General features: G+C 44.2%; 1 protein-coding gene across 3 annotated transcripts in view; it reads right to left on the minus strand.

Moving 5' to 3' along the window:
- Positions 1 to 24,919, minus strand: part of TACC2 (transforming acidic coiled-coil containing protein 2) — a 316,371-nt gene that overhangs the window by 253,452 nt on the left and 38,000 nt on the right. For all 3 annotated transcript variants that reach the window (XM_038757663.1, XM_038757664.1, XM_038757662.1), the window contains exon 3: positions 11,332 to 11,498. In XM_038757663.1, the coding sequence (XP_038613591.1) occupies positions 11,332 to 11,498 (167 nt within the window). The remainder of the gene's footprint in view (positions 1 to 11,331; positions 11,499 to 24,919) is intronic.

Below are 24,919 nucleotides of genomic sequence, written 5' to 3' on the forward strand. Positions count from 1 at the left end.
CTTTCCATTATGGATAGCCCCATATGGCATAGCTCTAAGCTTCATCAGTGTACAAAAATTCTCCTGCCACAATAAGGTGTCAATTCATAGGAGAGTCTACCTCCACAACATTGCTAAAATCCATCCTTTCCCCTTCATCCAAACTGCGACTACGCTTATCCAAGCACTTATATATTGCCTTGATTACTACATCAGCCTCCTCATTGACTTCCCTGCCCTCTTTCTCTCTCCACTCCAGTCCATACCTCACTCTCCTGCCTAGATTACTTTCTGAAAAAATGTTCAGTCCACATCTCCCCACTCATCAAGAACCTCCAGTGATTGCCCATCCTTCTTCACATCAAACTGAAACTCCTTACCACAGGCTTTGAAGGACACAATCCAGCTCCCCTGCTTCTGCCTTACCTCACTGATTTCCTACTACAACCCAGCCTGCACACTTCGCTATTCTAAAGTCAACCTAGGCACTGTAACTTGACTCATCTATAGCTATCTTATTGCCAACCCCTTACCCATGTCCTCCCCTGGCCTGAAATTCCTCCTTTCCCCACCCCTTGATGTACAACAGACCACCATGCTCCCCACCTTCAGAATCTTATTAAAATCATATCTCTTCCAAGAGGCCTTCCCCAACTAAGCCCTCATTGCCCTTGCTGCCTCTCCCTTTTGAGTCACCTCTGCACTTGGAAAGTAGTGTGGTTTAGTGGACAGAGCACAGGCCTGGGAGTCAGAAGGACCTGGGTTCTAATCCTGACACCACCTGCTGTGTGACCTTGGGCAGTCACTTAACTTCTTTGGGTCTCAGTTATTTCATCTGTAAAATGGGGGTTAAGAGTGTGAACCCCAAGTGGGACAGGGATTGTGTACAATCTGATTAATTTGTACTTACCCGTGTGCTTAGAACAGTGCTTGGCATGTAGTAAGCACTTAACAATTACCATAATTATTATTATTATCCTTTAAGCACTTGATATTCACCCCACCCTCAGCCCACAGAATTTATGTCCATCATCCTCTAGACTGTAAATTCATTATGGGCAGGGAATGTGTCTGCTAATTCTTTGTATTGTACTCTCCCAAGCACCTAGAACAGTGCTCTGCACATAAGTCCTTAATAAATACCATTGCTTTATTGATTTACATAATTGATTTCCTAGACTGAAAGCTCCTTGTGGGCACAGAGTATGCCTTCCAACTCTACTACATTGAACTCTTCCAAGTATTTAGTACAGTGCTGTACATATAGTAAGCACTCAATAATACCACTGATTGATTGACTGATTCTTTTTCTGCCGAGTTGAACCAGACTGCCATTTGAAGGAGGCCGGGAAAGCAGCGAGACCAGAAGTGAAGTCCTTCCCTCTCCAGCCCAGGGATCGTGACTCCCGTAACCCAATGCTTCCACAATGACACAGCCCCCACCCCAGCCCCTGACCCACAGGAGTGCAGCGGAGGTGAAGCAGGGACTAAGCCTCTATATGCTCTAGGTCCTCTGCTGTGCTCAACCTGGGACAGGGGAGGGAAGGTTGTGGCCAGTTTGGCTATTTCAGAATTGCCTATTTCTCCTTTTCCTTCCTGAGATCGTAAAATTTCAAGGGGCAGAATCCACCTTCAAATGATCTCTGTTGAATATTGTCATGTGCCTAGAATAGTGCTTAGGTGTTCAAGAAATATAACTAGGATAATAACAATAATTCAAATAATCCCTCAACCCTGATCCCACCACCTCATTCCCTCTCAAGTCTCTTACTGGGACGTCTCAATCTGGTCAGATTCTTATTCTGGCCTCCGTGCTCAGAGAAAGGAAATGGAGACTTCTCTCCACTCCAAACTAGGTTAAAGTGACCTCTCAAAAATAGCCGAGGCTGAAGCTGGGCTCGGTGACAAATATGCACCCTTGGAATGGGCAACCATTTCAAACAGAATTACTGACTGTGCTGCCAATGACAATCTCTTTAACACTTTGGGAATTTAAAGTGCCAGTTTCTCAGTAATATTTTATCTGTGTTCAATTCCCTGACAAGGTAGAAGGATTCTTTTTTTTTTTTTCCTCATTCAAATCCTCTCTTCCTCCTTAAAGATTTTCTTAATTTGGTCTAAATTAAATTGTGCTTAAATTTACTACCTAAATCCAGTATTCCATTTTGATATTTTTTAATGTGCCTACCAACTCTATTGTATTGGACTCTTCCACACATTAATACATGCTCTGGACACAGTAAGTGTTCAATAAATAGCATTGGTTGATTGAACTTCCATCCCCATTTCCCCTTTTATCATAGGTTCTCAGACAACCTCCCATTGCACTGCTCAACTCCCTTTGTCCCCACCTCTGCTTTTCTCAAAAATGGTTCGTTTCCATTTCAAGCAATATGTTAATACCAACTCCCCCAAAGCCATATCTCCTGCACCTCTGTATCAATAAATCAATCAGTGGTATTCATTGAGCACTTACTATGTGCAAAACACTGTACTAAGTGCTTGGAAGAGTCCAATGCAACTGAGTTGTGTTCTCCATCTACACCCATCTCCATCTTCTTCTATTCTCCATCTACACCCACTCCCTTGGAGAACTCATTCACTCCCATGGCTTCAAATACCACCTCTATGTGGATGACACCCAATTATACAGCTCCAGTTCTGATCTCTTCCTCTCTGCAGTCTTGCATTTCCTCCTGCCTTCAAGACATCTCTACTTGGATGTCCTCCCATCACCTCAAGCTTATAATGTCCAAAACAGAACTCCCTATCTTCCCTTCCAAACCCTGTCCTCTCTGTGACTTTCTCATGGCTATAGATGGTACCACCATCCTTCTTGTCTCACATGTCCTCAACCTTGGCGTTATCCTTGACTCCTATCTCTCATTCAACCCACATATTCAATCCATCACTAAATCCTACCCGTTCTACCTTCACAACATCACTTACATCTGCTCATCCTCTCCATCAAACTGCTACCAAGTTAAGAATCACTCATCCTATCCCACCTTCATTACTGTTATCAGCTTCCTTGCTGAATTCCCAGTCTCCTGTCTCTTCCCACTCCAGTCCATACCTCACTCTGCTGTCTGGATCATTTATCTACAAAAATGTTCAGAACACGTTTTCCCATTACTCAAGAAACTCCAGTGATTGCCCATACACCTCTGCATCAAACAAAAACTCCTCACCACTGGCTTTAAAGCACTCAATCACCTTACCCTTTCCTACCTCACCTCACTATTCTCCTACTACAACCCAGCCCACACACTTAGCTCTTCTAATGCCAATCTTCTCACTGTACCTCGATCACATCTATTTTGCAGCAAACCCCTCACCCACGTCCTCTCTCTAGCCTGGAGTGCCCTCCCTCCTCAAATCCAACAGACAATTACTCTCCCCCCCCATCCTCTTTCAAAGCCTTATTGAAGGCACATCTCCTCCAAGAGGCCTTCCCTGACTAAGCACCCCTTTCCTCTTCTCCCACTCCCATCTGTATTGGCCTGATTTGCTCCCTTTGTTCATCACCCTTCCTCGTGCCTCCCCCGAGCCCCATAGTACTTATGTACATATCTGTAATTTATTTATTCATATTGTCTGTCTCCCCCTCTAGACTGTAAGCTCACTGTGGGCAGGGAATGTGTCTGTTTATTGTTATATTGTATTCTCCCAAGTGCTTACTAGAGTGCTGTGCCCACAGTAAACTTTCAATAAGTATGACTGAATGGTGAATGAGTTGGAAGACAGGTTCCCCGCCCACAAAGAACTTACAGTCAATTATTCCTTTATAATGGTCCCCTTTAGGCTAGATTGTACCAGCTCCAAGTTTTGTTTCCCCCTCCATTCTCTTCCCTTCCAGCTTCCTTGGTCTCTTCTGCTTCTATGCACCTTTCCTGACCTGCTCCATGTCATCTCTGCTGAGTTGTGGTCTTACATTGCACCCCTTCTCTGGTTCTGCACTTTATCAAGAGTGCTTGTCTCTGCTCTTAGCTTCCTAAACTCCTTCTTTATCAAGAGCGTTTGTCTCTGCTCTTAGCTTCCTAAACTCCTTCTGAATTCTTCTTGTTCCTTCCCACCTTCTATGCCTCCCATCTGCCTTTTGGGGGTCATGACCTCCATCCTCTCCTTTCTGTTTCCTGGATTCTTGGGGCTCGTCTATCCTGCCACCCCAATTCTCGCCTCTCCTGCTGCAGATCACCTGTATCCTGCCAGCGCCCACCCATTCCCCCTGCACGAGGCACCTTTCTTTGCACTTTCACACCCAGTGCTTCTGTGCCCTTGTGCTCCACAAGTATAACATGTCCTACCCCACACATAAATTACACATCTTTTGGGCCCACACATTCCATTTGAGTTTCTGTCTGTATTTACAAAATCTCCTTCACACTTGCAGACAAAGCAGATCCATCCTTGGGAAGTGTTTCACCCCTTCTCCCTGCCTCTTCACCTCCACCTACCACTGGTCTTCCCAGCCCACATTCTGATTCTATCCATCACTTTCTCTGGCTATGACCAAAGGTCACAGTGTCTCTTTCAGCCTCCCTCCTCCTGTCTGTCATTTTGGGAGCCCAGAATGCACCCCTTGCTGTAGCCAGAAGGGAGGAACTCCAGGACTTGCCACCTCAGAGCTTGCTTTAGGAAATGATCAGATTTGATCAAAATGATCAAATTGTTTCTGCCTCCAATGATTGTGTCTGGAGTGAGCAAAAACATCCAGACTACCCTTCCAAGAGTTATTTGTTTGCACCTATATCTTCCTACACTCTTGCTCTTGATTCTTGTATCTGAAGTTTTCCCATTTCTATGAATTGTTGCTAGAATTCATTTCTAATAATGGTTATGGTATTAAGTGCTTACTATGGGGTAGATACAGGACAATCAAAATCACACAGTCCCTGTCCCACATGGGGCTTGCCATCCAAAGGGAAGAGAGTACAGGTATTGAATCCCCTAAGTACTTAGTACAGTGTTCTGCACATAGTTAGTGCCCAATAAATATCATTGATGATGATGATGCTGAGGATGATGAAGAATCCCCATGTTACAGATGATGAAACTGAGGCATGGAGAAGTTACATAGCAGGCACCTATCAGGGACAAGAGGGAGCTGGGATTAGAACCCAGGTCTTGTAACTCTCAGTTCTTAGCTCTTACTGTTGGATTTTTTGTGTGTGGTATTTAATTTAAGCACTTACTATGTGCCAGGCTGAGGTAAATACAAGCAAATCGGGTTGGACACAGTCCTGTCCCACGTGGGGCTCACAATCTCAATCTCCATTTTACAGATGAGAGAACTGAGGCACAGAGAAGTGGAAGTGACTTATCCAAGGTCACACAGCAGACAATTGGTGGAGCCGGGATTAGAACCCATGACCTTCTGAATCCCAGGCCCATGCTCTATCCACTATGCCATGCTGGATCATGTTGGATTTGTTCTCCCACAAAAAGCATCATCATTATCAATGGTATTTATTGAGTGCTTACTGTATTCAAACCACTGTACTAAATGCTTAGGACAGTACAGTACACAACTGGTAAACACTTTACCTGCCAACTAGATTGTGAGTACCTTGTAGGATAGGGAGCACATCTGACTTGGCTTATTTTGTATTCACCTCAGTGTTCAGTACAGAGATTAGCACAAAGCAAGCATTTAATAAATAACACTGGTTGAGAAGTAGCGAGGCCTAGTGGAAAGAGCACGGCTAGGGAGTCAGAGGACCCGGATTCTAACTCCGGCTCCACCACTCTGCTGCTGTGTGACCTTAGGCGAGTCACTTAACTTCTCTGAGACCATCTGTATTAAGGACCGTTTTGCACTTCAAAACATCACTAGATAAGTGTAAACTCTACCTTGACCCCATGTAAGCACCATATGGGACATGGTCTGTGTCCAGTGTGATAATCTTGTATCTACTCCAGTGCCTGGCACGTAGCGAGCACTTAAGAAATACCACATTACAAAAATTTTTTAAAAAAGGAAGAAAAGCTCAGATGGGGGAGAGCTCATGGGGTGCTTTTGTCTTCTGGTCTGGCATCAGTGAGTCATCAACTGTCCAGCCAGCTCTTTCTTGACACAGTCTGGCATGTTCAGAGAAGAGGGATGTATATTTTACAAACTGTGCAAAAAACCTGCCAGGGAGGAGCAGAAAGATGACAATTTAAACCAGGTAATAGAGAAGCTTTCTCTTGGTGACTCATCAGGTTGGACTTGCTGCTTGCAACCTCACTGGATTCAAGATTCTCCACCATCTGGCTCTTTCTTCCTTTGCTGCTCTCTTCTCAGTCAAATCAATCAATCAGTGGCATTTATTGAGTGCTTCCTGGGTGCAGAGCACTGTACTAAGTCCTTGGGAGAGTACAATACAACAGAGTTGGAGGGCATGTTCTCTGCCCACAAGTTTACAATCTAGAGGGGGAAATAGGTATTGATATGAATAAATAATTTACAAATATGTACATAAGTGCTATGGGGCTCAGTGTAGGTTGAATGCTAAATGCCCAGGCAAACTCCAGCTAGTTCTTTTTACTCCTCCCAAGTAAACCTTGTAGCTAGACTTTGTTCTTGACTCCCCTTTCTCCAGCCCATTGCACCCACCGTTTCCCTTTGCATAGAATTCCCTGCCTCCTCAAATTTATCAAACAGCCTACCCCCAAAACCTTCAAATCCCTTCTGAAAAGCCACATCCTGGAGCATGTCAATCTATTAGTCCCTTTTCTTAATTGCCTACATTTGTTTTCAGCAGTCACATCTATGTTCTTACTCTAACTGCTATAATGGTTGCAATTTGTGTCGCCTCTCTTCCCCATTGCATTGTAAAGCTTGTAAGGGCAATGATCAGCTCTTTTTTCACTGAACTTGAGCATTCCCAAGTTCCCTTCCACACAGTAGCTGTACAATAAATATGATGATGACGATGGTGAGACTATTACTGTATCAGACATTTTATATCCTTCTGGGACCAAGAGTTATTCCTCTGAATCTCCCTTTAAGGAGATATGTACCTGGTGGTAAATTTGGCTTTCGATTTGATATTGTAAAGGTTGCAATTTGGAGGAAAATTTTTTTTTTAACCTTAATTTGAATTTTCTTAAGATGTGGTAGTTTACAGGATGTTTTTCTCTCCCATTCTCAGAAGAGGTTACTTCCCCCAAAACTAAATTTGTTTATTTGCAGATTTCCATGCTTTTCTTTCCTAAAACTACACAGATAGGTGGACAAAACTCACAGTTCACATTTCCCAGGAAAAAGTCTAGAAACTAGCATTATTCAGAAGCTCTCCATTTTAAATTATCTTTCCATGCAGCATTAATCAACAAAGAAATGGCCACAAAAAAGTCACCCAATAGTGGCTACAGTACATTTTTCACTGGAAAACCAAACTAAGCAATCACATTTATTGAGCACTTACTATGTGCTAAGCACTGTACTAAGTGCTTGGGAGAGTACAACAGAATTAGCAGACACGTTCCCTGCCCATAATGAGTGCATTGAAAAATCTAGAAGATGCAGAATGACTGTATTTTTGTAGCTAAACAACCATACACAAATTTGTTTGCTCCTTTTCGATGCTGCTTCACAAGAATTCAGGAGCAAGTATAATGTGCATGGATTAGCTGTGACTGAGTGGTTTGGGAGGTTAACTTTTGGTGTGTGAAAACAGTCAATTCAATAATCAATCAAGGTGATGCTGCATGTCTTAGTGGAAAGAACACGGGCTTGGGAGTCAGAGAATGTGGGTTCTAATCCCGGCTCTGTCACTTGTCTGATGTGTAACTGCCACTTCTCTGTGCCTCAGTTACCTCATCTGTAAAATGGGGATTAAGACTGTAAGCCCCACATGGGACAACTTGATTACCTTGTATCTCCCCAAGAGCTTAGAACAGAGCTTGGCACATAGTAAGTGCTTAACAAATACCATTATTATTATTATTGTTTATTGAGCACATGTGCTGAACACTGTACCAAGTACTCGGGAAGGTACAATACAATAGTTACTTGGTAGATACTCTCCTGCCCACAAGGAGTTTACTGCCTAGAGGGGGAAAACAGATATAAACAAATAGAGATACAATGTATAAGGATACGTACACTTAAAGTGCTGTGGGGCTGAAGATGGGGTAGATATCAACTGCTTAAAGGGTACAGATCCATTTTGGAAATGTAAAGGTGATGCAGAAGGGAGAGAGAGTAGAAGAAAAGAGGGTTTAATCATGGCAATTTCTGTGACTCCACATAGTACCACTGCCTCCCTGCCCTAACGAATCTGCCAATTTTCCTGTCTCAAAACTCTCTGTCAGTGTCCCTGTCTCTAGGCACTCTGCTGGGCTCCCTGCTCCAGACACATCAATTAATCAATCAATCAATGGTACTTATTGAGCACTTACTGTAACAATAATAACAATAACAGCATTTACTAAGTACTTATTATATGCAAAGCACTGCTCTAAGTGCTGGGGCGGTTACAAGGTGATCAGGTTGTCCTACAGGGGGCTCACAGACATTTTACAGATGAGGTAACTGAGGCACAGAGAAGTTAAGTGACTTGCCCAAAGTCACACAGCTGAAAATTGGCGGAGCCGTGATTTGAACCCATGACCTCTGACTCCAAAGCCCGTGCTCTTTCCACTGAGCCATGCTGCTTCTCCGTGCCACTGTTCTGCATGCAGAGCAGTGTGCTAAGCAGTGTTCTAACATTACAACTGAGTTGGTAGACATGTTCCTTGACCCACAGTGAACTTAGAGAAGCAGCGTGGCTCAGTGGAAAGAGCACGGGCTTTGGAGTCAGCTGTCATGGGTTCAAATCCCAGCTCTGCCAATTGTCAGCTATGTGACTTTGGGCGAGTCACTTAACTTCAATTAAGTGCCTCAATTACCTCATCTGTAAAAATTGGGGATTAAGGGTGTGAGCCCCCTGAGGGAAAGAGACTGTGTCCAACCTGATTAACTTGTACCTGTCCCAGCACTTAGAACAGTGTTTGGCACATAGCAAGCTCTTAACAAGTACCATAATTATTATTAATTATTACAGATCCAAGTATAAATATAATTATTATAGTTGTCAAGCACTGTCTAAAGCATTATGGTAGATACAAATTAATTGGGTCAGTTACAGTCCCTCTACTATTTGGGGCTCACAGTCTAAGTAGGAGGGAAAACAGGTATTGAATTCACATTTTACAAAGGAGGAAACTGAGGTACAGAGAAACTTAGTGACATGCCCAAAATCAGTCAGTTAGCTAGTCAATCATATCTACCGCATCAGCCTCCTCTCTGATCTCCCATCCTCCTGTCTCTCCCCACTTCAGTCTATACTTCATGCTGCTGCCCAGATCATCTTTGTGTAGAAACGCTCTGGGCATGTTACTCCCCTCCTCGAAAATCTCCAGTGGCTACCAGTCAACGTACGCATCAGGCAAAAACTCCTCACTCTCGGTTTCAAGGCTCTCCATCGCCTCGCCCCCTCCTACCTCACCTCCTTTCTCTCCTTCTACAGCCCAGCCGGCACCCTCCGCTCCTCTGCCGCTAACCTCCTCACTGTGCCTCGTTCTCGCCTGTCCCACCGTCGACCCCCGGCCCACGTCCTCCCCCTTGGCCTGGATTGCCCTCCCTCCACACATCCGCCAAGCTAGCTCTCTTCCTCCCTTCAAAGCCCTACTGAGAGCTCACCTCCTCCAGGAGGCCTTCCCAGACTGAGCCCCCTTTTTCCTCTCCCCCTCCCCATCCCCACCACCCTACCTCCTTCCCCTCCCTACAGCATATGTTTGTACAGATTTATTACTCTATTTATTTTACTTGTACATATTTACTATTCTACTTATTTTTTCAATGATGTGCATCTAGCTTTACCACTATTTATTCTGATGACTTGACACCTGACCACATGTTTTGTTTTGTTGTCTGTCTCCCCCTTCTAGACTGTGAGCCTGTTGTTGGGTGGGTACCGTCTCTATTTGTTGCCAATTTGTACTTCCCAAGTGCTTAGTACAGTGCTCTGCGCACAGTAAGCGCTTAATAAATACGATTGAATTTGAATACTGAGCACTTGCTGTCTGTAGAGTATTGTACTAAGGGTTTGGGAGAGTACAATATAACAATATGACAGACACATTTTCTGCCCAAAACAAGCTCACAGTCTGTGGGGGGAGACAGATATTAATATAAATAAATAACATTACAGCTATGTACTTAAGTGCTGTGGGGCAGGGAGGGGATGAAAGTCAGAGAGAAAGTCAAGGTAACACAGAAGTGAATGGGAGTCAGGGAAGGCTTCTTGGAGGAGATGTGCCTTCAATAAGGCTTTGAAGGAGGGCCACATCATACTGGTCTATTTTCAGAATTCCCTCAGAGTCTTTATGGGCCCAAGTTGGGAATCATTTTTCAGTTTCCCCTTTGCCGGTGTTATCATTTCATTTCATTGTTCAATATGGCCGTTACCCAGGGGAAAGCTGGAAAGTGATCATATTTACAACCAACCCGCATTGTGCTTCAGGGATGCCATCTCATGGGTTAAAAAGGTCTGCTCTGAGCTCTCTCACCTGTGGGCTAACACTGGCAATGGGAGGGTGAGTTGGCCGGGGGAATGACCCAAAGCTCCAGATATGCAGGCCCTCTGCCAACTTAGAGATGGAGTTTCTTCAGGGATGTTCAAATGCACAATGTTCCTGTTCCAAGTCCCAACCCCAGAGTTCAGGACCACTCCCGGCAACACCAATTCTCGATTGATGGTGCCCAAGACCTGCAGATGGGCTCCAAACCATGACAAATGATCCCTCGAGGCTGCCCCTGGTTGGCTTGGAATAGGACAGCATAGAAAGGCCTGGCACCCTGGCTAATCTTTCCCTGAACTACTTCATTCAGGAACTTAAAGAGTCAGAACCATAAAGGAGAAGACTAGTTCAAAATTTAAAAGTATAGGATGGCATCAATTTTCTAGTTCCTCCCTGAGACCACTACAGTGAAGCCCCAAACCACTGATTTCCTCCACTGCTTCAGGTTCTACCTCCAGTGACAGAGGCTTCTTTAAAACTACCCAGAGCCTGGAAAGTCATCAAGAAATTACAGACAAAATGACTTACTGGATCATTAACCAGTTAACAGTAATTATTGAGCACTTATTCTGTACTAAGCCCTGTTCTAACCATTTGTGAAAGTACAATAGAGTTAGTAGACACAAACCCTCCCTTCAAGGCTCTTTCAATCTAGCTGACAAGACAGAAACTCAAACAAATGACAGAAGAAGCAACAAAGTTTTAAGACATGCACATAAGTGCTACTGGGTGGGGGGAGGCAGTGCACACCAAGCTAGTGGGTGTCTGGTCCCACAAACCTCTAAAAAGAAAGTCTCTTACCTGTAAGCTGGGAGGGGCAATGGGAAGGTATTTTTAGCAAGTGTCCTGGCAGCACCTGGTGAGATGCTACTTGAATCCCCTCCACTAATGTTTTCGGTCTCCTTCCCCGGTTTCCTTTGTATATCTGCAGCATTTCCGGGTGGCTGTCCTAATTCTGGTGCTGTCACCTGGGATAGAGAAGGAGAAAATCAAGCAAAAATTAGTTAAGAGTTTTGGAAAGAGGTAAGGGCATCAGAAGCTTAGAGTTAGTATCTCTCCTCAATGAGTTGCCTATGCACTGTTACATTTACTAAGCACTTGATATTCACCCCACCTTCAGATCTTGGCACTTATGTACATATCTATAATTGATTTAAAGGTCTGTCTCCCCCTCTAAACTGTAAGCTCCTTCTGGACAAGGCACGTGAACCAACACTATTGTATTGTGCTCTCCCAAGTGCTTAGTATCGGGCTCTGCACACTGTAAGCACTCAATAAATACCACTTATTAGTTGATTACCCAGCACAAGTTTTCTGGTGGTTAACACAATTCAACATCTCAGGGAAAGCTCCTAATGAAAGACACTGCTCTACTTCTTCACACTGAATAGCACCGCACAGAATTCAGTCACAGAACTAATGAACAGAGAGAAGTACAACAAAGGAACAAGGCTTCTGAATCCTGATTTCTAGGTTTATTCTCAGGCTATGGGGGTTGTGTGGTGTTTTCAATTTAGTCTTGTTCTGGATGAGTCTTTTGTTTTTTATTATTGGTGGGGAGAGAGCAGGGGAGTGGGTGGGGGGTTCTTTGTACATTGCTAACTTACCCGGTATGATTTTCAAACTGCAAGACAAAATTCTCTCCTCCAGCTACAGCAACCCCAAGTAGCCCCCTTAACAGCGGCTGTGAAACTGGAGGGGACAGATGCGACCAATGACGGCTCAGAGATCACTGCTCCAAGGGGTGTCTCACACTGTGGGCTACTAGATCTCACTATTAGTGTAATGATTGTCCAATATGAGGGACTGCTATACTTGCACAGACACACATCCACACATATTATTTATATACATAAATGGATTAATACACACACCAAACACACTATACATATACATGTGTGTATATATTTATATATACTCCTCATCTTCCCACCCAAATCCTGTCCTTCCCATGTCTTTCCCATCACTGTGGACAAAACCACTATCCTCCCTGCTTCAGTGCTCTCCCCTTCAACCCACATATTCAAACCATCACCAAACCTGCCATTTCTACCTTCTCAACATCACTGAAATCCACCCTTCCTCTGTTTCTCCCCACTCCAGCCCTTACTTCACTCTGCTGCCTATGCCATTTTTCCAAAAAATGTCAATTCCCAAATCTACATCTCCAGCTCGGATCTCTCTCTTTCTCTGCAATCCCAAATTACCTCCTGCCTTTAAGACATTTCTACTTGGATGTCCTGTTGACACCTCAAACTTAACATGTCCAAAACAGAATTTATCTTCCCATCCAAATCCTGTCCTCCCCCTAATTTTTCCATCACTGTAATTTTCTCACAAGTCCGTAACCCTGGTGTTATCCTTAACTCATCTCTCTCATTCAACCATATATTCAATCTGTTACAAAATCCTGTTGGTTCAACTTTCACAACATTGCTAAAATCCACCCTTTCCTCTTCATCCAGATTGTTACCACATTAATCCAAGCACTGCCACCCCCCTCCCCCCTTGATTACTGCATCAGTCTTCTTTGCTGACCTCCCTGCCTCCTGTCTCTCCCAACTCCAGTTCATATTCACTCTGCTGCCCAGATCATTTTTCTACAAAATCATTCAGTTCATGTTTCACCACTCCTCAAGAACCTCTAGTGGTTACTCATCCACCTCTGCATCAAACAGAAACAGTGGCTTTAAACCACTAAATAAATTGGCACTCTCCTACCTTATCTCAGTGATTTCCTACTACAATCCAGACTGTACACTTCGCTCTTCTAATGCCAATTTATTCATTGCACCTCAACCTCGTCTACATCGCCACTGACTCTTTTTCTGTATCTTCCCTCTGGCCTAGAACTCCCTCCCCCTTCATAAGTGACAGATCAGCACTCTCCTCACCTTCAATGGAGAATGATGGTCTGAGAGAAGCAGTATGGTGTAGTGGATAAACCACAGGCCTGGGAGTCAAAAAGTAATTGGTTCTAATCCCAATTCTACCACTTCTCTATTGTGTGCCCTTGGACAAGTCACTTCACTTCTCGGTGCTTCAGTTCTCCTGTCTGTAAAATGGAGATTGAGACTGTGAGCCCCATGTGGGACTGGGACTGTGTCCAACCTGATTAGCTTGTATCTACCCGGCTTAGAAAAAGTGCTAAGTGCTTAACAATTACCATAAATATTATTACTATTATTCAAAACCTCATTAAAAGCACATCTCCTCCAAAAAGCCTTCCCCAACTATTAAACCTTAATTTTCCCCTACTCCTTCTCCTTTCTGTGTCACCTAGGCACTTGGATCTTTAGCTTTTAAGCACTAGATAGTCACCCTACCCTCAGCTCCATGGCGCTTATGTACATAGCCATAATTTATTTTATGTGTGTCTCCTCCTTTGGACAGTAAATGCCTTATGGGTGGGAGATGTATCTACCAACTCTGTTGCATTGTACTCTCCTAAGCACTTAGCACAGTGCCCTGCACACAGAATAAGCACTCAATAACTACCAGTGAGTGATTGATTAGTATTTGTATGTATTAGCTCCTTGTGGGCAGGGAACATGTCCATCAACTCATACTGCACTCTCCCAAGTGCCTAATACAGTGCTCTGCACACAGTCAGGGCTCAACGTATATGACTGATCGACATACATATGAATATATATTTATCCTTCCTTTTCAAAGATGATAATATGTACATGAGTATGAATCTAATTTAATTCATTCCACACTGGTGCCAAGACAGATACCAATTGCTGAATTACTGCCCATGTTACCCACAGACCCCAAAGCTCATTCCTCCCTCTTGGTGTCAAGAGCTTTCTCAAGCCTCTGTTCCAAGACAGTCCTCCCATTTCTAAGTACTGCATGCCCAGCTGACCTGTCTTCTGTGACTGTCATATGAGATTTTTGTTTCACTGCATCTTTAAAATATTTCTTCCACCCACCCTGTTGTTGGTTTCCCAGTTTAAGCCCACTAGAGAGCAGCTGTTTGCTTGTCCTGTTGTTGCCCTTCTTCTCATAGCCCCTCCCAGTGAAAATGTGATGTGATGAGCCCTGCAAGATGTCGGTAGACTGGCTGTGTTCCGGAACCTCACTGTTTGTTTGTGAATCTGACTTGCCTTTTGAAGCAATGTACTGCACGTGAGTGGAACTGGTGAAACTGCTCTAGAAGATGGATCTCAAAGCTTTGAAGCATGTCTTTGTTTTCTCCAGGTTATAGTCCATGGCCCCAAACTGTCCTTTAGGACTTTTGTACTTCCACAGGTGAATTCACAGTATTCTGTGGCACTTATGTGCGTATCTTACATATCCTGTTATCACTAACTCATATATCCCTAAGCATTTTGATACTAACTCCAGCCCCATAGCACTTAGATACATATCCTTATATCCTACTATGTCCATTATCTGTAATTTTTGTAATGTCTGTCTCTGCCAACAGTGAGCACTCAATAAAATATCATTGATTGATTGATTAGAAAGTTGGTTAGGCCTGACCATTTCCTGTTTCTGTTCAGTTTCATCTGAATCCCAGTGCCATGTTGGACAACACTCTGCCAGCCTAAGGAAGACCATACTAAGCTGCTTGACTGGAATTTGCGGCTGCTTAGGTAGGAATTGCTGGGTCCAGAATGCTGGAACCACAGTGTTGGATTCAGGGAGTGCTGTGTTCAAAAAGTGCTGGGTTTGCACCCTCCAGTCTGGAGACATTCAAGGAACTAATAGGCATAGTTTCGGTAAAGGTCAGCCTTGCCAAGAAGCCCCCAAACTCTCCACAGGTCCAAAGACCAAAGAAAATGGCATCTCAACAGTTTCCCACTTCTCTCAACAAGCATATTTCAACCAGTGGAAAGACAAAGTTTCGAGTTTATTTACAAATTCCAGAGCAATCCATCAATCGCATTTATTGAGTGCTTACTGTGTACAGAGTACTGTACTAAGATCTTGAGAGAGTACAGTACAACATGGTTGGTAGACACAATTCCCTGCCCACAACAACTGGAAAACCCAAAGAAATACTATTCCTGGCCAGGCAAAGAAAGAAAAATTCATTCTCTGGCCCTTACTCTGGTCAGGGTTAACTTCAACCTGAATGTACTGTTCATACATTATGGAAATTTCCCTTCATATTTTGAGTTAAAATATCAGTTTATGAAAGTAGCCTGGCCAAGTGGAAAGATCACGGCCCTGGGAGTTAGTGGACTTGGGTTCTAATCTCAGCACCCCCATATCAATCAATCAATCGTATTTATTGAGCGCTTACTGTGTGCAGAGCACTGTACTAAGCGCTTGGGAAGTACAAGTCGGCAACATATAGAGACAGTCCCTACCCAACAGTGGGCTCACAGTCTAAAAGGGGGAGACAGAGAACAAAACCAAACATACTAACAAAATAAAATAAATAGAATAGATATGTACAAGTAAAATAAATAGAGTAATAAATATGTACAAACATATATACAGGTGCTGTGGGGAAGGGAAGGAGGTAAGATGGGGGGGATGGAGAGGGGGACGAGGGGGAGAGGAAGGAAGGGGCTCAGTCTGGGAAGGCCTCCTGGAGGAGGTGAGCTCTCAGTAGGGCCTTGAAGGGAGGAAGAGAGCTAGCTTGGTGGATGGGCAGAGGGAGGGCATTCCAGGCCCGGGGGATGATGTGGGCCGGGGGTCGACGGCGGGACAGGAGAGAATGAGGTACGGTGAGGAGATTAGTGGCAGAGGAGCGGAGGGTGCGGGGTGGGCTGTAGAAGGAGAGAAGGGAGGTGAGGTAGGAGGGGGCGAGGTGATGGACAGCCTTGAAGCCGAGGGTGAGGAGTTTCTGCCTGATGCGCAGATTAATTGGTAGCCACTGGAGATTTTTGAGAAGGGGAGTAACATGCCCAGAGCGTTTCTGGACAAAGACAATCCAGGCAGCGGCGTGAAGTATGGATTGAAGTGGGGAGAGACACGAGGATGGGAGATCAGAGAGAAGGCTGATGCAGTAGTCCAGACGGGATAGGATGAGAGCTTGAACGAGCAGGGTAGCGGTATGGTGTATGACCTTGGGCAAGTCACTTAATTTCTCTCTGCTTCAGTTTCCTCATCTGTAAAAGGGGAATTCAATATCTGCTCTCCCTCCTACTTAGACTGTGAGCTCCAAGTGGGGACAGACTATGTGCCACTTGATTAACTTGAGTCTACTGCATATCCATTGCCCTTCAGGACTTCAGTACTTCCACAGTTCTTGTGAATCCACAGTGTTTTGTAGCACTTACGTGTGTATCTTACATATCCTATTATCACTAACTCATATACATATATATCCCTAAGCATTCTGATACTCACTCCAGTCCCACAGCACTTAGGTACATATCCTTATACCCTAGTATGTCCATTATCTGTAATTTTTGTAATGTCTGTCTCTGCACACAGTGAGCACTCAATAAAATACAGTTGATTGATTGATTATATTTTGTGCTTTACAGAGTAAGCACCTAACAAATGCCCCAATTATTATCATTCCCCAAGCACCAAGGACCTGGGTGAAACATGGTTATTAAAGGAATGAAGCCATGAAGGAGGACATGAGTGAATGTGAAAAGGGAAGCCTAGGTAATAATTGTTTCTCTCACACAGGACCAGTGAGCCCTAGAACAGATTGCAAAAGGAAGCTGGGGGAACTCCTTCCTTGAGGAACTTCAAAAATAGAAGATGCCAGAAGGCTGAGAGGGTGGTCCTGATCAATAACAGAGTTTAGTCACCCCTTCTGTCCCTGGGAGAAACACTATTACCCACACACCTGTCCTGCCATGAAGTCTCTCCCCCTCCCAGATCTGCTTTGAACTCTGTGACTAGTTAGGAGATAGCAGATGGATAACCTGGCCAGGAGGCATCACATGGGAGGGGCTGGGGAGGGGAGTCTTTCTTTAAACAACTTCTGTGGATGAAAGGGACATCTGTATTCCTCAGATATGGTATTGTCTGAAAATAAGGGATGAATAGATTATTATTGGTAATGGGAGCACATGATTGTCATGGTCATTGCCATCATAATTATTATCATTATTAGTGTACTAGTAGATTGTGATTTCTATTAGTGTATTTCTTAGATTGTGAGTTTCCTGAGGGACAGGGACTAAGTTTAATTCCCACCTCTGAGCCCTTACTCTGGCCAGGGTTAACTTCAACCTGATTGTACTGTTCATACATTAAGGTAATTTCTCTTCATACTTTGAGTTGAAATAGCAATTTATGAAAGTAGCCTGGACAAGTGGAAAAAGCACAGCCCTGGGAGTGCTCTCTCTGAGCACTTAGTACAGTGCTCTGTATACAGTAAGGGCTTAATAAACATTATTACTGCTACTACTACCACTACTAGTATTTGCTGAAAGCTGATTTTGTGCATAGCACTGCACTCTGTGAAGCCAGAACAAAGATAAATTGAGGGCAGTCCCTGCACAGAAGGAACTTTCATTCTAGGGGATTGAAACACATAAAAATCTATCTTTGAAACAACCAACTCTTAAAATGATGGCATTTATTAAGCACTTACTATAAGCAAAGCACTGTTCTAAGCACTGGGGAGGTTTCAAGGTGATTAGGTTGTCCCATGGGGGTCTCACAGTCTTAGTCCCCATTTTACAGATGAGGTAACTGAGGCACAGAGAAGTTAAGTGATTTGCCCAAAGTCACACAGCTGACAATTGGCAGAGCTGGGATTTGAACCCATGACCTCTGACTCCAAAGCCCGGGCTCTTTCCATTGAGCCACGCTGCTTCTCTACCTTTTCCAACTCTTACCTTTTCCTCCCCTAATCCCAGTACAATCACTCAATCAGTGGTATTTATTGGAAGGTTAATGTGTGCACAGCACTGTAGTAAGTACTTGGGAGAGTTCAATGTAATAGAGTTGAGAACAGGAAAGTCCGCAGTGTTCTCTGCATTTCTCAAAGCTGGATTGTGGTCCCCCTTTCCTTCACTCCAGTGGGAGGGCAGGCCCTGGGACCCACGATGACTGAAAGCATCACCAGAAACTGGCTCTGTGGTCTCAAGTTTCCAAATGGCCAGCCCCCCATTGGTCTCTTGCAGATATTTAAGTCTGTTGGGTATAAAGATAACTTAATCCTTGACTCCACAGTCTCTAAATAATCACAGATTGAGACAGTTATCTAAAAAGACCAGTGCCTCTGTGTTCCTCTTAATTTTGCCACTGAAAAGGACTTAGATAACTCGATAAACATGTGCTTCACAGGACTGCTTATGTTCCTCTTTGTTTAAAGTTAACTATAAGGGTTTGGGTATCAGGGTAAGCAAGTTCTTTACATCTGAAAATCACATCACTAGTCTCCGTGCTTGGGCCCATGTGCTTGGGTATGGCTGAAAGGACAGTAGAGCAGTGTAAGTCTATTCTACACTTGGTAGTAGTGATGCAATGTACCATCCTTGCTACGCTGAGGCATTTGTTATTCTTGGCACCTAGGAATGTACTGGGCACCTCTTAGGTAGAGAGAACTGGACTTGGTGTCTACTATGTGCAGAGTGCTGTATTGAATACTATACTGAGCACCTACTGGATCAAAGCTCCGTACTGTGCGCCTGCTGTTCTTAGTGCCAGAGAACAAGGCCACTCCTTAAAAGTATACTGTCTAAGCCAAATCGATCAATCAACCAATAGTATTTACTGAGTACTTGGGATATAACACTGTTCTAAGTTTTTGGGACAGTCCAATAGGATTAGAAAACACAATCCCTTGTATGCACAGAATTAAAAATCTAGTTGGGGAGACAGGATAGGAGTATAAAGAGAATGGAAAGATGGATTTATAAATGTTGTAAAATATGCATAATAGCCAGATACAAAATCATACTCTAATTAAAAACATTTAAAACATAAACATAAAAAATTAAGGTTTTTTGTTCTCTTTTAAATTTTAGAACATAACCTAATATCCTAGGTACACCAGCTTTTCTGAGAGGGCCCAGTTTTTATCTGCTGCCAGCATGACTGTCAAAACATAAAGCTGTCACTACGGTCTTTTCACTGTATTCCACTTAGACTGTCCCATGATAAAGTTAGCAAATATAATGAGAGCAAATAATCATCACTAAGTGGATTTGAGTTGCACTCTAAAATCTGGTTTGCTTGAAAATAATTCTGAAATGATTTTTACATATTCATTGCATCTCAGATGCAAACAGATGGTTTAAGAGATAGTGTTGCTTTTCTTTTCAGATAACTTTGACCAAATGATTTTCTCAAGTAAAGGAAATGCACTAAGACCTGAAATAATGACAAAAATGGCCTTGGCCAAGAAAAGAAAAAAAACAGCCATCACTTTTCTCTCGGCACTCCTGGAGAGAAAATAACCCCTTTTTTAGTTTTCAAAAAACAGGTTCTAGGAAGAGTTCTGATGATCTGAAAATGATTTCAGCTGGTTCTGTGAACTTTCAACTGAACCTTTAGGCAATTCTACAACTTGGAGGAAAACTTCCAAACAATAGCAGTTCTGTCTTGCAACAAATTTCACTATACACTAATCCACTCCCCTGCCCCAGTTCAGATTACCAGATGCCATGAGGTCTGATGTTTCAAAACACACCATTCCCATTAGGCATGACTGAAGTCATTAGGCACTACAAAAGCTATCATCTGTACCTCAGAAAAGCAGATCACCATGTTTAAAGGTCCCACAGAAATGACCAACTTATTTTGAAACTTTTTTTGTAAACTCTGTCTTTTTCTGCTGCCTTGCTTGATCAGACACCCAGGCAGTTTAGGTATTTGGAACACTGCACAGCTCTGACTGCAGTTGAAAGCAATCCTCGAAGACAGGTCAAGTTTCCACTCCTAATAACTCTATTTAAAACAGAAAAAGTTGAGCGAGAAAGCAAGTCTCATCCCCAAATCCCCATCAATCTTACCTTCCATTTTCTCTACATCCTCCCCAGGAATTTGTGAACTGAAACTTAGAAATCTGATTTTTAAGATTAAGGGGAATGGTCCAGTCTGTTCAAATGATTAGTTCATTCTCTCCAAGCCAGCCACTTCCTTTTTAAGGAACTTCCAGCCAGGAATCTGATTGCAGGTGAACACTGGGAAGTAGACCAAAGGTCATCCCCATGCCATTAGGAATCAGATTTCAGAAACAACTGCCAAGCTGACCATATATGGAGGGCAAACATATGCTAGCTGTTGGAGACAGCAGGCCACACATCATTTCTGTCAAGGAGAGACAAATGCCTTGCACATGTGTGACTTAGCAAGAAGTTATCAAGTGAGACGCCTGAAGCATGAGCTCAGGAAGGCAGCTGGTGACGTAACTCCATACAGCTCAAGCACTGCTCCTCCCTCCTGTCCCAAACTGCTTCAGAAAAAAAAAATCTTTCTCACACCAAGCCCTAAAATGTCCTAAATTAGATGCTTTTTTCATTAACTCAAGTAAGCCCTTTCCTTAAAGCCAAAGGATTGAAATGGCAGGGCACCATATAAATCAATCGATCAGTGGTATTTATTGGGCATTTGCCATGTGCAGAACACTGTACCAAGTACTTGGGATTGTACAGTATAACAAAGTTGGTAGAAATGTTCCCTGCCCACAAGGAGTTAACAGTTCAAATCAATCAATGATACTTTTTGAGCACTTCCTGTGTGCTGAGCTTTGTACTAAGTGCTTAGGAGAGTACAATCCAACAGAGTTCATAGACACATTCCCTGCCCTCAATAAGCTTACAGTCTAAAACTTACAGTCTACAGTCTAGTGTATATAATGTATCATGCACTAGTATACACTGATATAACAAAATTAAGCACATTCCTCAAGAGGAGAAATAGTGGTGGAAAATTAACCTCCTTATTTCTAAAAAGAGTAGGCCACCTTGACTCACTATTACCTCTGACTGGCATCTTTCCAGGCCCAATTCTCAGGGTGGTGAATCAAAGCTGTGGGAATGGGGTGTGAGACAGGAATACTAAGCTTCTTATCCCTACCTTCACTGGGACTTCCAGGTTATCCCCCCTCTACTCTTTCCCCTCTCCTCTCCCAACCCCCAGGCCACACTGAGGCCAAGGCTGGAAAGCCAAGGGGTGGAGGTTGGTGGCAGTTCATTCTTTTGGCTGCTTCATGGAAATGCAGGAAAAATACTAAACACAGGACAAGGGCCCTGCCTTCGAAACAGTTTAGTCTGATATGGGGAGACCAGAAGAAACTGGACCCAAACAAGAGTATTCTGTATGTAAGTTTTGGACAAGTGTTGAAGGAGCTGTGGAATGTGGAGTACCCAAGGCAGTAGAGGGTTAAGCAGGAAAAGGCCGGGAGTGAGATTTTAGTACTACTTAAGTGCTTGATATTCACCCCACACCCTGCTCTACAGAATTGCATAAATGTCCTTATACCCTCCCATTTCTCCCATCTGCAATTTATTTTAATGTCCGTCTCCCCCTCTAGACCATAAGTTCCATGTGGGCAGATATCATTTCTGCCAACTCTGTTGTACTGTACTCTCCCAAGCACTTAATATAATAATTATGGTAATTGTTAAGCACTTACTATGTATGATACTTGTATGTATGGCATTTACTTAGTATGGTACACTGCACAAAGTAAGCGCTCAATAAACAGCCCTGATGAATTGATTGTTTGACCGAAGGAAGGTGAGGCATGGTTTGGTAGAGAAGAAGAGGAGGTGTGCTCCTGGGAGTGATGGCAGGGAGTCCAGAGTTGATTGTGAGAGTGGGGTGGTTAAGCAGAGGCAGAGCTGAGGATATGAAATGCAGTATAATAGGAAAGGAGGTCAGCTAAATATAAAAATCTGGAGGTCAATGTAAGCTGGGATTGAGTGTTGGTAAAGCAGTGCTCTGAGTGGATTTGTTTTAAAGTATTTTTTAAACCTTTACTATGTGCCAGGCACTGTACTAAGCTTTGGAGTAGAGGCAAGCTAATCAGGTTGGACACTGTCCATGTCCCTCATGGGCTCACAGTCTTCATTCATATTTTCAGATGAGACAACTGAGACACAGAGAAGTAGCTTGCCCGAGGTCACACAGCAGGCACATGGTGGAACTGGGATTAGAATCCATGTCTTCTGATTCCCGGGCTGGTGTTCTTTCCATGCTGCTTCCAGCAGTGGTCCAATGGTCCAGTGGGCACACAGTGTATCAGCTGCAGAATTATGTAAGAGCAGCAAAGATGGCCAGTGAACCTGCATTAGCTCAGGACAGACAGTTTGGTCAGGTAAGGACCTGCTCATTCCCGGTAACTCTTCTCATCACCAACAAAAGAAACTTCCTCTCGAGGCTTCCCATATACCGTCAATCAAGCAAGGACCTCTCAACACAAGTGCTCCTCTCTACCATCTTCTAAAGAAGGTGGAGCCAATACTGTTAACTCAGCTAAAAAGGATTTGCTGTGAAAAAGGGCTTCCAAATACCATCATCCAAAGAAAGAGAACCTGTTCATCACACAGGGCTCTGTGATGAACTGGAAACTTAGTCAAGACGTTTGGGAGGCATTTGGGAGTTTGGGTGTTTCTCGGGATATGGAAGGCACAAGTCATGACTGCACAGGTTCAAGTCAGGGATGGGGCTCCCTGGCAGGTGGGGCCAGTGGAATGCTTTCTTAAAAGGACCTGTCATGAGACATGATTCTGGTGTGATGTCCTCCTTGGTAACAATCAGTATTTAAGGAAAATAACCAGTTTTCCTGAATGTAAGCAGAATGGAAGAAACAGAATCAATCGATCAATCAATCAATCGTATTTATTGAGCGCTTACTGTGTGCCCAGCACTGTTCTAAGCGCTTGGGAAGTACAAGTTGGCAACATATAGAGACAGTCCCTACCCAACAGTGGGCTCACAATCTAGAAGGGGGAGACAGAGAACAAAACCAAGCATATTAACAAAATAAAATAAGTAGAATAGATATGTACAAGTAAAATAAATAAATAAATAAATAAAGTAATAAATATGTACAAACATATATACAGATATACAGGTGCTGTGGGGAAGGGAAAGAGGTAAGATGGGGGAATGGAGAGAGAGGCGAGGGGAGAGGAAGGAGGGGGCTCAGTCTGGGAAGGCCTCCTGGAGGAGGTGAGCTCTCAGTAGGGCCTTGAAGGGAGGAAGAGAGCTAGCTTGGCGGATGGGGGGAGGGAGGACATTCCAGGCCAGGGGAGTGACGTGGGCCAGGGGGTCGACTGGCGGGACAGGCTGAGAACGAGGCATGGTGAGGAGATTAGCAGCAGAGGAGCTGGAGGGTGCAGGGCTGGACTGTAGAAGGAGAGAAGGGAGGTGAGGTAGGAGGGGGCGAGGTGATGGAGAGCCTTGAAGCCTGAGGGTGAGGAGTTTCCGCCTGATGCGCGTAGGTTGACTTGGTAGCCACTGGAGATTTTTGAGGAGGGGAGTAACATGCCCAGAGCGTTTCTGGACAAAGACAATCCGGGCAGCAGCAGTGAAGTATGGATTGAAGTGGGGAGAGACACGAGGATGGGAGATCAGAGAGGAGGCTGATGCAGTAGTCCAGACGGGATAGGATGAGAGCTTGAATGAGCAGGGTAGCGGTTTGGATGGAGAGGAAGAGGGCAGGATCTTGGCAATGTTGCGGAGCTGAGACTGGCAGGTTTTGGTGACGGCTTGGATGTGAGGGGTGAACGAAGAGAGCAGAGTCGAGGATGACACCAAGGTTGTGGGCTTGCTGAGACTGGGAAGGATGGTAGTGCCAGTCAACAGAGATGGGAAAGTCAGGGAGAGGGCAGGGTTTGGGAGGGAAGACAAGGAGTTCAGTCTTGGACATGTTGAGTTTTAGGTGGCGGGCAGACATCCAGATGGAGATGTCCTGAAGGAAGGAGGAGATGCGAGCCTAGGGGGGAGGGGGAGAGAGCAGGGGCAGAGATGTAGATTTGGGTGTCATCAGCGTAGAGATGACAGTTGAAGCCGTGGGAGCGATTGAGGTCACCAAGTGTAGATTGAGTGTAGATCGAGAACAGAAGGGGACCAAGAACTGAACCTTGGGGAACCCCCACGGTAAGGGGATGGGAGGGGGAGGAGGAGCCTGCAAAAGAGACTGAGAATGAACAACCAGAGAGATAAGAGGAGAACCAGGAGAGGATGGAGTCTGTGAAGCCAAGATTGGATAGCGTGTTGAGGAGAAGGGGGTGGTCCACAGTGTCGAAGGACAGGTGGCTGGAGTAGCACTTGAGAGGAGTGAGGAGAGCTCCTCTGAGGATACTGCTGGGAAGGATGGGAGAGTAGCAGAGAGTGTTGAGAGCCGGGGGGTTGGAGAAGGCGGGGAGTGACTTTGGGGAGGTCGGACCTGATGGATTTAATTTTATTAATGAAGTAGGAGGCCAGATCGTTGTGGGTGAGGGAAGGAGGAGGGGGAGGAACCGAGGGCCTGAGAAGGGAGTTGAATGTACGGAAGAGCTGACGG

The sequence above is a fragment of the Tachyglossus aculeatus genome, chromosome 16 (genome assembly GCF_015852505.1).
Source record: "Tachyglossus aculeatus isolate mTacAcu1 chromosome 16, mTacAcu1.pri, whole genome shotgun sequence".
In the NCBI taxonomy this organism is placed as follows: domain Eukaryota; kingdom Metazoa; phylum Chordata; class Mammalia; order Monotremata; family Tachyglossidae; genus Tachyglossus; species Tachyglossus aculeatus.